This window comes from Phocoena sinus, chromosome 18, assembly GCF_008692025.1.
Source record: "Phocoena sinus isolate mPhoSin1 chromosome 18, mPhoSin1.pri, whole genome shotgun sequence".
Taxonomy (NCBI): Eukaryota; Metazoa; Chordata; class Mammalia; order Artiodactyla; family Phocoenidae; genus Phocoena; species Phocoena sinus.
The window spans coordinates 2,910,275-2,926,380 of NC_045780.1; the positions used below are offsets into that span (position 1 = coordinate 2,910,275).

Sequence of the window (16,106 nt, forward strand, 5' to 3'; positions counted from 1 at the left end):
GGGAAACGAAAGAAAAGAATCCAAAGGTTCAATCTATTTCTATCTACTCGTATGTTTAAGGGAAAAAAATGTCTGTCAGACATGTCTAATTTTTTTCTGAGTTTTCAAGAGATAGCTAGCCTCTGATTTGTTCATAAAAATCACTACAACTTAGAAACATCAGATTTTAAAAATCAGTGTTTTTCTGGGTAAAATTTTTTTTTTTTTTTTTTTTTTTTTTTTTTGCAGTACGCGGGCCTCTCCCTGCTGTGGCCTCTCCCGTTGCGGAGCACAGGCTCCGGACGCGCAGGCTCAGCGGCCATGGCTCACGGGCCCAGCCACTCCTCGGCATGTGGGATCTTCCCGGACCGGGGCATGAACCCGTGTCCCCTGCATCGGCAGGCGGACTCTCAACCACTGCGCCACCAGGGAAGCCCAATATTTTTATTTTTATATACACAGCAGAATAATCTATTTAGGATCAGTATCCAAAGAAAATATTGCAAAATTAGAACATTAAAAATTTAGGCTCTATTGGAATTTTTTTTTTTTAACTACTTAAAATACATCAGCCATAAGTCACTATTTTGTACAAACCCACAAAGGCAATGTAGTGGAGTTACTGTTGTTTCCCATGATAGGAAATTTTTCATGTGACTTTTTGAATTTAGCACTTTTTGCCACTGTTTAACATGTACACGGCTTTCACATGTATTTGAGAGTGGGCTACACACACTGTTTTTCTATTTTCCAGATGGTCTTTTATATGTTTCAGTTTCTTGTTCAGTTTATCTCTTTTCCAGGAACCCAAGGGTCTCCCCACCATCACTGCTGAACAAGCCCGTATCTCGTAACCTGAAAAACGCTGCCTCGTTTTAGACCGTGTTAAGAAAAACAACTGTTATTTAGTTTACACTAAAGTCTTTATTTCCGGATATCAAACCAGCTAGCATAGAGAACTGTTTTCAAATATATCTCTCTGTGTGGCTTTTTATTTCAAAATAACCATTGTTTACTAACTTTCACCTATTTTGTTTTCCTAGCTCTCTTACATATGAAACATCTACCTCAATTAATCTACCTGGATACCGTCGTAGTATTCAATAAAAAGGAATGAGTTTGCCGGCCTTGGGCAAGCGCACGCCTCGCTGGAAGAGGACCCGGCACACCTGTCACGTGGGGTCCACCCTAACCTGTACCCCTCCCACCTCCCGCCCCCGCTGTCAACAGCTCACTGTTCCGCACTGTCCACCTCCAGCTTCACTTCCCTCGTGAAACTTTCAACAACCATCCAAGCATCTGCAAACTTCCTGCGCTCCTAAAATCCCAGGGCATTGTTTTCCATATGCTGTGCATTTGGAACTAAAAAGACACTGATCTGTATTAAGGTTTATCTTTCTATGTACACGTCCAAGCTCCCCAACCAAATGACAGGTCACACTCGACACAACTGTGTGCACAGAGTCCAGCTCCAAGACATTCCTGTGCTAACCACCTTGCGAGCCATGGATCTGCTGGCCATCACCCTGGGCGCTCGCTACTGCGGGGCCGGTGACCTCCGGTGACCTCCAGTGACCTCCAGTCACTCGAGCCGGGGCTCAGTCCCCCGCTTCCCCGACTGCCCCCAGCGTCCAGGCAAGCCGACCAGTCTCGTCCCGGCGTGTGTGTGCCCTGCTGTCCATCAGTGTTTCCACCTGCACTGACCAACTGGCACCTCACACCTAACTCAGACCCACCGCGCTCCTGCCCCGCCCCTGTCAGCAGGAACTGTCTTCCCGGTGGCTCATGTCCAAGGCCTGGCTCTCCCTTCGGGTGCCACACGCCCCAAACGTGACATCTCACCACCCGTACAGCCGCCGTCGGCCTGGAGCAGCTGCGTCCCTCACTGTGGCTACTGCAAAGCACCTCCGGGTGCCCCTCCCTGTGGCGGTTCTCAGCCCCCTCGGTGGGGCCATGACCACTGAAGTCCCGGCTCAAACCCACCTCCCCCGACGACGAGCCTCGTTCAGCTGTGACCTCCCCCCGCCCTGCCCCGCGGGCTCCCCCTGTTCCTCCTCCCGGCCTCACACCTGCGCCCCCATCCGGACCCTCCGCTCACAGCCTCGTTCACCAGCCCTCGCGGACTGTGCGAGGCCGCACACGTCCTGACACGCGCAGTCCTCCCTTCCCTGTACCACTTTCTCCACAACCTGCAGGTGCCAGGAACAGACCGGACTCTTCCCTTGCTTTTCTGTTTTCCTCTGTCACCTGCACACAAGCAGGGATTCCCATCTGTGCTACTCGGATTTATCTCCAGCGCCTAGAGTAACATCTGGCACACAGCGGGCGCTCAGTGCGTATCTGTCGAACCAATGAACTGAAAGAGCCGATGCAGGTGACACAGAAAAAGGGGCATGTGGTCTCAGGCGGCCGATGGAGGAGCATGAATCGAGAGCCTGGGTTTGGCCTTGAGCTCTGCCACGTCTTAGCAATCGACCTGACCTGCAGCTCTTCATCCGTGAAGTGGATACAACCGTCTATCTCACACGGCTACAGAGGAATGAAAGGAAACAACGGCCCAGAGTAGGCATTATATAACTATTACATATCGTATAAAATAATAAGACGTCATTATAACAACGTGGTGACAACAGTGACTGCGGAAAAGCACCCGAGGGGACAGAATACCTGTTTGGGAGCTGAAGTATATAACACAAATTTAAGTGTTCTATGAGTTCAGGGACGAAGGAGCCCAAGGGACGTGGAAACGTTTTAACAGGCTTCATGGAGAGGGCGGTGGGAGCCCAGCACTGACACCCTGGATAGGATTTTGACGGACAGACACGCAGGCAGCAAGCAGGCCTCGAGTGCGGGAGACATGCCCACGGCTGACTGGCGGGAGTGAGGCCAGGCCGAGGGGACGGCGTGCACGAGAAAGAAACAAGGCGGGCTGGGTTCAAGAAAACCTCCGAGGAGCTACGGACACCGCGGGGAACACGGGAGGGACAGAGACAGCACAGAGCCCCTCCCAGTGTCCCCCGACCCCGCGATCGGCACGTCTGTTCCGACGCACGGCCAGAGACCCCGGGTGTCCACGGCCATCTGCTCCCCCCACTCAGCCCGTCACCAAGCCATGCAGACCCAACCCCTACAACACACCTGGGTCTGAACAGCCCCACCATCGAGGCCACCCTACCCGGAACTCAGTGTCTAAAATGTAACTGTAATTTACTACACACCTTTGAAAGATACGCTATATACATTTGTATCGTTTTCATTGCAAACCATTCTCCCCTAAAGATCATAAATCATAGAGAACTGGACGGAGCAAACCCAGGAGATGCTCCCCCCACGCCCGCCCCAGCACCAACTTTGCGAAGCAGCCCTCTTCTCTCTGAAAGGATGGGTTTTTACATGACCCAGCCTACACTGAACCTTGACTTCAGCAGAAATATTCTCTCTGACACTAATTCTAACCAATCCGGTTAGGCTCAGCACAGAAACCAGCTGAGTTAAAATGAAAACAATTCAAATCATCATCAGTGAAATTTTAAGTATGATTTGCTCTCAACGTGTACATAAAAATACATAGGTTGGGCAGAATACATTCCAAGCTATTAGCTCTATTTAAAAATTCTTCCTAATAAAGAAGCAGAAATCTCAGTAACTGGTCTCTGACTATATGAAAAATAGAACAGCAATTTATAGCTGTTTAAAGTCATAAGTTCAGCCTCATAAAATCCCTACTTTGTCCTTAAAGCTGGAGAAACAGGCTCACCTGGATTTTTAGCCATTGTTCCTTGGAGAGCTCTGTGGGAATATGTAGAATACCCCACTAACTTTGCCAGAAGATCTCTGTTGCTGAGCAATTCTTCTAAACATTTCAATTGACCAGCATTGGGATAAAGAAAAATTTTATAAGCAGCTTCTCGCACCTATGTTTAGAAAGTGAAAGGTAAAAGACATCCACACGCAGTACAAAGTCCTACACCATAATAATATAGGGTACCTCCCCCAGCCTTAGAATAATGGTCTCCACAAAGGGAGTAAAGCTTCTGAATTCATCACTGGTATGGGAGACAAATCATACTCGACTGGGTTCGCTACTACGGGGCAGGGTGGCACAAATCTTAGCCAACACATGTGCCATGAAGCACCTTTAACCAGGTGACGTGAAAACTACCTGCAATTAAAGTCTGAGTCCCTAGAATGGCCATCACGGCTGCTGTTCATCACACTTTGAAAATGAGGAGCCCTTTATTAAACAGGAGTAATCAAACCATTTTCACTATGCAAAGCATTCACAGAGTTAATAACCCCCAGTTCAAGTTTTCGTGCTTAGTGACACTAACGTATTTTTAAAGGTGTGACTATCTTATCACTGAATTTGGGGGTCACAACAGACGTGGCCCCGGTACGGGGACCAAACTGCATGAAGGATGGAGCACACGTACCAAGTCATCCGGCACTTCTGTACGCAGACCATCCACCAGCACATGGTCCCCGGCCTGCTCGAAGTGATGCCGAATGTGTTCCGGCAGGAGATGCTTCTCAATCTTGCTGGGAAAGTGGGTTCCCATGAGAAACGCGCTGCTCAGATCCAAGATTTTAACGTTCAGGTCTACTGCTCTTTTACGCTGTACGTAGTGGCAGTAATAAAGGTTATTTAAGTAATATTTCACAACTTAATAGGTGATCTATGAAGACAGCAAAGCAACATATATAGCTGAATTATAATTTAATAAGATACTAAATATATTAAGTGATAAAATGAATACTGAATATAATTTGTATCGTAAATGTTTAATTTTATTTATTCATTTATGGCTGTGTTGGGTCTTCGTTTCTGCGCGAGGGCTTTCTCCAGTTGCAGCAAGTGGGGGCCACTCCTCATTGCAGGGCACGGGCCTCTCACTATCGCGGCCTCTCTTGTTGCAGAGCGCAGGCTCAGCAATTGTGGCTCACGGGCCCAGCTGCTCCGCGGCATGTGGGATCCTCCGAGACCGGGGCTCGAACCTGTGTCCCCTGCACTGGCAGGCGGACTCTCAACCACTGCGCCACCAGGGGAGCCCCATAAATGTCTAGCACACAGTGATGTACTACAAATGTTAACTCTACTTTCGAAAGATATTTAATATCCTGACCAAAAAGTTATCTTACGGATTTTTAGTGCTTCTAGGCTTTAAGACGTATGTGACTTCTAGAGTTCTATTCAAAGTCTGGGTTATACAACGCATCTGTGAAATTAACAACGTTGGGAAGTCCAGGTCCTCCCCTGGCGCTGAAAACCTCTTAGTTAAGTGAGCCAGGGAGTAGCTGAATCTGTTTGATACGATACTTAAAAGTATTTTGAGACTAAACACAGGAAGTATTTGAAGGGCAGATTAGAAAATATTCTCAGTCTTAAAAGATCAGATACAAGGGCAGGGGAAGGAAGATATAATTAACGCAGTTCTTCGCTGAAGTGCCGCGAAGGGGCACTTCCGAAGCTCTGCTGGGCACCCACTTGCGGGGCTACAGCAGGACAGCAGCAGAGAGGTGAGGAGGGCTGGAGTCGGGGCTGCTGGGGCAAGACCACGTCCCCCAGCCCCACGGCTGGCACCGTCAGGCCTCAGGCCGTCAGTGACAGTGACAGAATGGGGTGGGTTTCCTCGTCAGTCACACCCCTAGGACACCACCTCCTGAGGAAACCTGTGCCATCAAAGGGGCGCCACAAATGTTCGGGACGAGGTCCTTAAAACTGAGGTCCACGTCACTGGCCAGGTCCCCCCGGGAACAAGGGGTGAATTTTCAGGCACTTGTTACAGGAAAACTAGACAGGCATCCAGACCTGGGCTCAGGACGGGCTTCAGGTGAAATCACAGGCAAGCTTCCCGGCAAGGGGGTCGACAGCTATTGACAGGTTCTAATCTACGCGATGACCCTAACAAATGATTAGGCAGCACTAGTAGTTTTAAAAGGTAACTATGTATGACGCAGATGCACCCCTGCTAAGCTGCCGGAAAAAACTTAGTGCATTTTAATAACAAAAAATTTCAATACAGACAATTCAAACTTCATAGGAAACATAAGCTTTCAGCTACTCCTACACCTTTATCATCCAGACTGTTCTCTTTGCCCGTTTTCTTTCTGATATGGCGATCTGTCACCCCCTAATGGTGACCAGTGGAATAACAAAAAAGAAAGACATCTGGAAATTATACTACAGTTCCAAAAACTTTCCTCAAAGCTTTTACTATTTAAAAAAAAAAGTGATAAAATTAGTTATTTCAAGGAGTTCATCACCTGTTACAATCCCTGGAAAAATAAAAACGGTTTATTTCCCAACTTCACCAACAGTCTGCTAAGCATATCATTTCATCATTTGGACATAATTAAACACGTGGTACTCGGAGCTCTAAGAATGCTATGAGATTGTTGCATTTATTAAATGACTGCTGAGGAACACACTTCCTTTAATTTTTAATTGTATTCATGAGACCCTAAAATGTAAGTAAGGAATGACCTGGAAAGAATACAGAAAGAACGTAGGCCTTTACGGTTTGTAGGTTATGTTAGCGGCTTCATTTCAAGCTCTCTTAAAAGTGTGCTGTCTCCCTTGCCCCCTGTCCTAGTGGAGCACCTCTGACAACAGACACTGAAGTGACAACACAGAGTTCAGCAGGTTTACGTTACTGCATCTTCACTGTGGGTGGGCTCGCAGGGACTTACCTGCTAGGAGGGGCAGCTGTCCTATTAAGAACACACGTTAGATAAGAGCAGCAAAGTCAGTGCTGGTGAAGCTGACCTTGACCTGACATGCTACTTTTTAATAAAGTTTCGAAAACATCTTTCATGAAGATTCTACAAAATAATAAAACTATTCTGCCAGATTCTCTAAGAGCAAAACTTCCTCCTGAAAATATCGAATCTGGTTAATGTTGGTGAGCATCATTGTGATTCTCACACAGTATTTTGTCGAGCCTGACACTCCCGTGCGTGAAAAAAGAGAACCCACACTCCCTGTCCTTGAGAGGCCTGTGATTCAGATAAGCAACGCAGTAATAACAACCTAAAGGTAAACGCCGCATGTGTGAAGTAAACCGTGCGTGCGGATGAATACAAAATTCCACCTGCGGGGTTGAGAACAGCTTTGCAGACACCATGGCCTGAAGATGAGGCTTAATGGGGATTTCAGACAGGCAAACCCAGAGGGGACAGAGGACCAGAGCAGGGAGGGCAGTGCCATGAGTAACACGGGGGTAGGGGCAGGGAGAGCGGGGGATTCTATGTATTAATTACCATTCATACTCCTTCAGTAGGCAATGGGAAGGCACTGGAAGGTTCTGGGTGGGAGAGTAACAACTGAATCAGCGCTTTAAGGAAAGTACTCCAATGGTCAGACAGAGGTTAGACTGACCGCCAGAAGGCCTGCAGGCAGGGCAGCTGGGCAGGCCGTGGAGTCGGCCTGGCTTATGTAATAGCCTCCTCCACCTACAAGCTCTGTGACCTTGGGGAAATCACATGACCTCTAGGTGCCTAAGCGTCTTCACCCATGAAACAGGAATAGTAGTAGTACCAACCTCAAAGCTGTTATGAAGATCTGATGAGAAATACGTGCTTTAAAGAGCAAATGCTTAATCACTGTTACTTATAATGGGTGTAGGAAGACAATGGCTTTTAGGATGGCCCAGGTATTTGGTGATAAGGATCAAGGTGAGTTGTTCTGGGGATGCGGAGAGGCAAGTGAAGCCCTACAGAAACAATCCAAGGACTTGGTCACTGAGATATGAAAGCACTGAGAATGGAAAAAAATGCAAACTGACTCCAAAATTGGATTTGGGTGACTCAGAGAATGGTGGCATTATTGGTACAGAGAAGTATTAATAACAAACTGGTCTGGAAAGGGGCAAATGTGTCCATTTCAGGCAATCTGAGTTTGCAGTAGAGCCTATCAGCCTTGGGGACGGCTGGGTTAGGCCAGGAGTCACATGTTGAGCCCTTAAGGCCACACCAGTACACAGACATGTGAGCAGCCTCAGAATTACTCACACTCAGCACCAACCAAAATGACAGCATCTATGTATGTGACACGTATTCTCAATATCCTGCCCTCTACTTTCCAAGACACTTTGATAAACCAATCTCTGTTAATAGGTAAGTGGCTTTATCGTATATTTACCAGGAGAAACATATTTATCTAAAAAAGAAAGAGGCACTGTAACAGTCTAGGCTGCAGGCAGGCAGGGCGAGACGCTGGAGCAGGCAGCTCTTTGGGTGCTGGTTGGACCATCCCATTCTCCCGGCCCGGAGCTTAACACTGAAGTGAATAAGCGCGCATTGGGATGTCACGTTCTAGAAGAGCAGCAGCCAGGGTGAGAGATCCTCAGGACAAAGGATGGGAACTTGAACAGATCGCTTTGCCTTGTTCCCACACATGTAAAATGAGGGGTCTGGACAAAGAAGGCCCCTCCCATCCCAGTTTCAACATGGTATAACCCATGCTTACTGCTTTCAGAATGAAACTATGGGGGTCTGTCCAAGACAGGTATTACATCAACAAACACACCTGCACTGGGTCTCAACAATACTTCCTGTACTTCTGCAACCAGACCCTAATCTTCAACAGCGCCAGCTTTCCTACTCACTAGCTGGCCTTCCTGATACGGCCCATCTCATCCCACTTCCATGACACCTAAAATGCCCTGCCTCAAGTCATTTCTTAACTCTGAATTATCTTGGGTGACAGGCCAACTTCCAGAGGGCACTATGTTCAAATACAACTTCCAGGAGAATTTTATAACGTAACCGACCAAGGTGTCTTTATAATATGGAAATTCAAGCAACATACAAGAACCACATCAACAATATACCAACTAGATATCAGTAAAACAAGAGGAGCCAAAAAACAAGGTTACCTTTTCTCTGTCTAGATGGATTCCACTGATTTCAAAATCAAACATAAACAGTTCGGCCACTCGCCTGTAAATAAAATAGGTGACAGGTTAGAACAGGTAATGATAATTATGAACAAAAATCAGTTTTTTGCAAAATAAATCCATCTTTTCCAACCTTACTGCCCAAAAGCCGGATGTTTCAACACACACACACACACACACACACACACACACACACACATTTGTTTGCTTGAAACCAGGAGCTTAACATCTTAGAAGTCAGGCAAAACAGCTGGCTGACTGACTGGGTTTTAAGCTTTCCTATGGATGATTTGGTATCAGATACACCGTGCTAACTATACAACAAGTCTTAAACTGACAATGAATGACAATTACTCCAACAAGGCCAAATTTTCCGTTTTCTAGAAAGGAAAAAATGTACATCTTTTCAACTGTCTTTCCTTCAAGAGTATCTGCTGCAAACGATACACAACGCACCAAATTAAGTCCTTGTGGGACATACACATGCTGCCTGAACCCTGCGTAACTGTAGCACATTTCCTACTCAGCATGTGTACCGAACAGAGCGATACTCTGCTCACCCGTAAGGCGTGGCCCAGACGGGGATAAGTACTTTTTGAATGAATGAACACAAGGCAAAAGAAATAATAAGTTTCCTAACAGGGGTACAAATAAAGTGCTTAGGGAGTTCAAAGACCGTCAGCAATACCCTTCAACAGGTCAGCAATATCTGAAACATCACCTTTTTCTCCTGCTATCAAAAAGCAGACTCTTCATCAGCTTCACGCCACCATCCTCTTCCCCTTGGGCTACGTTTGCTTAGACTTAGGAGGGAAGATGGCCATTTCAAGAATGGGTACCGGTGTGCTTTGTAGAAATCCGGTTTTTAATGATCGTAAATGCATCCGCAAACTTCACAACAGGCCCGAATTTTCCGAACCTTTCCTTAATGTAACAATTTCACCCTAATGTCAAGTATTAGCAGTAATAAAAAAGCAACAGCAGAACATAAAGTATCCTGGATAACATCTAAAGCAAGGGGCAACTTTTCAGTAATTTTCTCCGGTGATATTTTATACTTACAAGTTCATCTTTCCCTTTTTATTTTTTTTTTAAATTAATTAATTAATTTTTGGCCACATTGGGTCTTTGCTGCTGCGTGCAGGCTTTCTCTAGTTGCGGCGAACAGGCGGCTACTCATCGCTGAAGTGCACGGGCTTCTGATTGCAGTGGCTTCTCTTGTTGCAGAGCACGGGCTCTAGGTGTGCGGGCTCAGTACTTGTGGCTCGCAGACTCAGTAGTTGTGGCACACGGGCTTGGCTGCTCCATTGCATGTGGGATCTTCCCGGACCAGGGATCGAACTTGTGTCCCCTGCAAAGGCAGGCGGATTCTTAACCACTGCACCACCAGTCAAGTCCCCATCTTTCCCTTTTTAGTTATAAGCTAATTTAAGATGATTTACTTTCCCATCAGGGACCAGGGGAATCAAAATACTGAACTCGTGGGCGTTCCTGGTGGCGCAGTGGTTATGAATCCGCCTGACAATGCAGGGGACACGGGTTCGAGCCCCGGTCCAGGAAGATCCCACATGCCGCAGAGCAACTAAGCCCGTGCGCCACAACTACTGAGCCTGTGCTCTAGAGCCCGCAAGCCACAACTACTGAGCCCGTGTGCCACAACTACTGAGCCTGCACTCTAGAGCCCACGCACCACAACTACTGAGCCCGTGTGCCACAACTACTGAAGCCCACGTGCCTACAGCCCGTGCTCTGCAACAAGAGAAGCACCCGCAATGAGAAGCCCGTGCACCACAGCGAAGAGTAGCCCCCGCTCGCCGCAACTAGAGAAAAGCCCGCGCCCAGCAACAGAGACCCAACACAGCCAGAAATAAATAAAAAATATTTATAAAAATAAAAATCCTATTGGCATCTTAGTAACATCTAGAAATGTGGTACACGCCCAATTAGCACAACTCCTTTGTACCTCAAATGGTCTGCCAGTCTACTTCCATTTTTATACATTAAATATGGGAAAGCAAATCTGTTAGTAAAGTCAGATCATGAACAACCTGTTGTTACTCAAAGTCAGCAGCAGCTCGGTACAAATCCAGCACAATTAGCAGGCATTCAACTTTTACTCATTTTGCTAACGAAGGTAATAATGCTCAAACCTAAAATTATAATAAAGACCCACTGCTGTGATTATACAGCCAGCTTTACCCATATCCTGAGCATCAGGATCAATGAACTGAAACAGGACCACAGGTAACCGCTTACAGGCAGACAGGCGAAGACAACCCCTCCCTGCTTCTCACACGGCATGATCACTCGTACACCAGATCAACACGAGACACCACCGCTGACTGACCCCTGTGGGCTGGGCTTCACTTGGGGTCACAGGCCACGTACGGACACAGACAACAGAGGAGGAAGCAGACGGGGCCAAGTAAGCATCCCATAAAGAAAAAGGAGATAAACAAGTGCAAAAGGCAGGGAAAGACATTCGTCTCTGTGCCATGACACAAATAACATATAGGCAGGTTAACGACAAACTACCACGTTTTATAAATAAATAAATCTGAGCAAAGAAATGTAATATCCACAGTCCTGTATCAAATATATTTGTGTACTCAGTTAGGTCTTTTCAATTCAGAATCATAAATGGTATGAACCAAAGCCAACCATTTCAAGGATCTTGACATCCACCAGTAAATAAAAGCACTCTGCTTTCAACTCCTGCTGTAGCAATGACGGAACTTTAGGAATGCAGCTAAAATGGAACCGTCAACTGCTCATAGGAATCCATTCCCTGGAGAGGGCCCTGCTGCAGGCCGCGGCTGTGGGGTGCTAAGATGCAGCAGTGAACAAATCAGACCAGGCCCTGCCCTCGAGGAGCTTCCCGTCCAGCGGGTGGGAAAGCTGAGCTGACAAACGGGCAGAGGAGAGAAGGCTGGGAGCCTGAGGACGGAGAGAAGTGGAGCTGGGCAGGAGGCCGGGGTGAGACAGGCACAGAGCTCTCGGAGGAGACACCGTCTGAGTGGCGTCCAAGGAGGGTGCGGGACTCGCCGCAAGGGGAGAAACTGTCCGGACAGAGGGGCTGTGAGCGCAGGGACACCGAGGGAACGGCTTTCAAGCTCAGCTCCACAGTCACAACCGCGATGAACGCAAAGGAAGCAGTACCTGGTTTCTGGATCAAGGGAATCCACAAGTTTTTTATCAGCTAATAATTTCTGCAGACTTTGATACAATTCCACATTTGTGTTCAACCTAGAAAAATTACAAATAAAAAAAATTAAATGATTTTCTAGTACCTTCCTTTTTTGCTTTACGTGAAGAGAATGGTGTCAAGTTCCAGCATCCACATGGCCAGAGGCCAAAGGTTTGGGGTATTGTTTTGTTTCTTCCTTTGGACCAGGAATGGCATAACCGCAGGTACTAAGGGACGGGAAGTGTGTTAGTACTAACTGTCCTGGAAAGTAAAAGCACAAACTTAAAGCCACAGTCCACAGCTGGGGACAGAAGAGCAGACAGGACGTGACCCCGCTTCCATTGAGAACCAGCCGCGTCAGCAAACATGCCAAGGACCACTGGTTTCTCTAACAGGAGAGGAGCGGGGATGGGAGGGGAGGAACGACCTGCAGTCCTGACTGGGCGCCCAGCCTGGGCTGCCCTGGCTCACCAGCGGGAGTGGCAGGTCCACACCGGGGACAGCTCGAGGGCACAGGCTTCAGAGCCACACCCTGCAGCCACGTGGGCCCCGGCTACCGTGCCCTTGGTCCGAAAGGGTTAGACCCTTGGTGGCCCCCAGGGTTCAACGAGACGCTGGGCACAGCCCCCACTCCCAGAGGAGGCGGCTACTGTCTACGGCTGCACTCGGGCCCGGCCCACCCAGCACCACCGAGAGCTCCTGAGTCCCTCTCCCAAGAGCACAGTGCGGGCCAGGCTCCTGCCTCGGGGAAGGGCAAGGGCTAAGCGCCGCCCGCCAGGTCCACTCAGGGGCTCGTGGGCGGTCAGGTTCCCCGGGCAGCTCACACACAATCAAACCCCTGCAGGTTCATACGAACCGAGGGGCCTCTGTCACCACGGTGCTCACGGGCCACCCTGAACCTGAGGGACCAAGGCAGCCCCGCCGGCCCGAGAAATGCTCAGCACGGGGGCAGGCTCGGCCTCAGCCCCAGGAACCGGGAGAAGGTCAGCAAGGACCGCTGCCTCCTCTGGCTGCTCGGCCCCCGGCCACCCACATCCAAGGGCAGCCGTTCCGAGGTGGCCGGCCGGACCCACGTCCGAGGTTTGAGCAGATCTCCCATATCGTGTCCTACATTGTAGGACTCTGAGATAAAGTCTGTATTTTAGTCTATATTTGGCATTAATTCTAAACAAATACATCCAGCTTTATCCTTGCTTTCCCACCACTGGAAAGTCAGTCGATTCTACTCGGGCACCGGAAGGCATCCTATTCAAAGCTGCCCTGGGCAGTTAGGGTGCAGCTCAGGCTACGGGAGAGAAGGAGCCAGCGCTCAGGAGGGCGGAGGGCAAGGCTCTGGGTTCTGTCCGGTGACGATGGCCAGGTCCCTCGGCAGCACCCACGCCCCCCCGGGGGGGCAGGGCCCGGTCCCAGCAAAAGACTGAGCTGCGCTCCACGGCCAAGGGGGGACCGCGGGCCGAGCCTCCGACACCACCTCTCTACCTACCGAGGCGCCCACTGTCCCCCCACGGAACCAGCAGCCCAGGTCCGCCGACGCAGCACGCAGGCCCCAGGCAGGGGCCGGGCGCTCTCGCTCACCTCCGCAGCAGCCCTCGGCTCCAGCGCCTTCAGCACGCCAGGGTCTGGAGTTTGCAGGGACCAGCTTTCCCGTTCAAGGAGGCAAATTTCGCACGCACCATCCCCAAAGGGCAAACGCTGCCGGGGGCACCGGCCAGCAGCCGCACACCCCACGCGAGCCCCGGGGGACGGGGGGCCTCCGCTGGGCTGGGGGGCACAGGTCCCGAGGTCTTTCCAGCCGGGGGGGCCGGGCGCCCGCACTGGCTGACCCCCGTCCTGGTGGGCGCCCCACCCCGTCCCCGTTACTCTGACCAGTATTCTTACATTTACTCCTAATCCCTTTCAAGTGACAGACTTCACCCCAGCCTGCGCCTGCCGCAGCTCCCAGACTGCCTTTACGATGGGCCCCGATGCCCCAAATCCCAGCCCCAAGGGGACCGCACGGCCACCGGGCAGAGGTGACCACGCTGACCTCTTGCCCTGCAGCCACAGCTCCAGGGCGACAGCGATCCCACCGCACGGCCATGTGCCAGCTGGCGCTGCCCGCCCCCGAGACGCTGACGACCCCTTCAACGAGGAGAACGAGGCCCCGGGTGTCCGCCGCGTGCCCCCCCGCACCACAAGCACTCTGCATTTGCCGCCTCGTCCTCCTCCCAGCAGCCCTGAGACGCAGATCACTCCACCACCCCCCTGACCAGTGAGGAAACCGAGGGACGGCAGACAGGGAGGCGGCCCAGAGTCAGGCCGCGGGCTCCCCCCATCCGCCCACCCCGGGCAGCCCTGTGGCTCACACACCAACCCCGTGCCCCATCCCCCGCCAGCGGGCGAGCCCTGCACACAGACCACCTGGGGCACAGACCCGGAGCCCGCGGCCCAGCACGGTCCGGGAGGAGGGGCAGACGTACGTCTCCACCATGGCGCCAATGCTCCGACAAGCTTCCTCCGCGGCCTCTCTGAATGCTGCCTCGGGGTGAGCGATTTTCACAAAATCGGCCTAATGGAGGGGAGACAAAAGCAAGAGGGCATTTGATGGGAAGCTTGCTTCCAGGGTCTGAGGGTGAAAATGAAAACGTGAGCTTTAAAATGTGCCATTTGCCTTGACCAGGAATTTCCATTACTGGAACTTTCCTAAGACGGCGGGAGGAGCAGCTTCTTCCTGAACATTCCTTAATTCTGTTATTCCCGGGAACCAAGTCCGTTTCATTTCCTAATACATTCCAAAATACTCTTAGTGACTTTATTTTAGAGAAGCCTCCCTCCTGCAAATGTAAAAACCAAGTGAATTCTTCCTACCTCTAATCATTCAAAAGAGCAGGCTCTCGCTTCAAATAATCCCGAGCTTTCTACCGAAGCGTTCCTACCCGGCTCCCGGGAACGGCTCCCGGGAACACCGCTTGGAGGCGCTTCTAGTTAACACTCACACCTGGTGTCTTTTCAAGGCTGAGTTAAGTGCATTCCAGCCGTTGTGCGGAGAACAAAGACTGCCTTTGAGTAAATAGGGATCCCCAGGTGCAGCCAACCAGGCTCAGGACTAGAGCTGCTATACTGACCTTAGAATTTAACTAAGCCAGAATCCCTCTTTTAATTTTTTTTTTAACGAAATCCCATAAAACTAGATTTTAGTTTCCATGTTAACTGCAGTACACTGCAAAACAGAAATGCAGGGAGGGCTTCCCTGGTGGCGCAGTGGTTGAGAGTCCGCCTGCCGATGCAGGGGACGCGGGTTCGTGCCCCGGTCCGGGAGGATCCCACGTGCCGCGGAGCGGCTGGGCCCGTGAGCCATGGCCGCTGAGCCTGCGCGTCTGGAGCCTGTGCTCCGCAATGGGAGAGGCCACAACAGTGAGAGGCCCGTGTACCGCAAAAAAAAAAAAAAAAAAAAAAAAAAGAAATGCAGGGAAACTACAAAAACCTGCGTATTTTCTTCATTCTCATGAAGACAACATATACGGCTAACACGTGAAATAAAATCACCACAAAGTAAAATGCTCTAATTTCATGATCAAAGAGTTTTTTATGCAGAAGCAGACAGATCCATAGTTTGATACAACATTTGACGTAACAGTAGGATAACACCTGCACTCAGGCACCTGAAAAGCGAGCTGTGTAAACTTCAAAAGATGCTGTATAAATTACTCATCTGCAAGCTGCACAGTTTACAATCAATATTAAAATTCAAAACACCAGCAAACGTTTTAAAACTCGTCTGTGATAGCGGTGAAAATAATACAGTTCCACGGGGGCTGTGTTAAGAAAGAAAAAGAAAACGAAACGACCAGTTTATAAAACTCATGCCTTACATGGTATTGATCTCACTAGCCGGTAAAATCTTAAAAATTCAAAAAAGGAAGAAGATTCTTTGAGCTTTTTGACCCAAATATTTACATGTATAAATCACATCCTAGTCTTTTTGAATGAGACATTATCAAACTTCATAAATATAAAAAACTTCAAAAATAGGGCAAGCTATGGGGCAGAGAAGTTAAAATCTT

At 49.5% G+C, this 16,106-nt stretch overlaps 1 protein-coding gene across 2 annotated transcripts in view; it reads right to left on the minus strand.

The window, feature by feature from the left end:
• The window catches only part of MIPEP (mitochondrial intermediate peptidase), a 133,205-nt gene that overhangs the window by 112,070 nt on the left and 5,029 nt on the right, over positions 1-16,106 (minus strand). For both annotated transcript variants that reach the window (XM_032611434.1, XM_032611433.1), the window contains exons 3-7: positions 14,523-14,611; positions 12,036-12,122; positions 8,856-8,919; positions 4,413-4,595; positions 3,737-3,893 (exon numbers count right to left, since the gene is read on the minus strand). In XM_032611434.1, the coding sequence (XP_032467325.1) occupies positions 3,737-3,893; positions 4,413-4,595; positions 8,856-8,919; positions 12,036-12,122; positions 14,523-14,611 (580 nt within the window). The remainder of the gene's footprint in view (positions 1-3,736; positions 3,894-4,412; positions 4,596-8,855; positions 8,920-12,035; positions 12,123-14,522; positions 14,612-16,106) is intronic.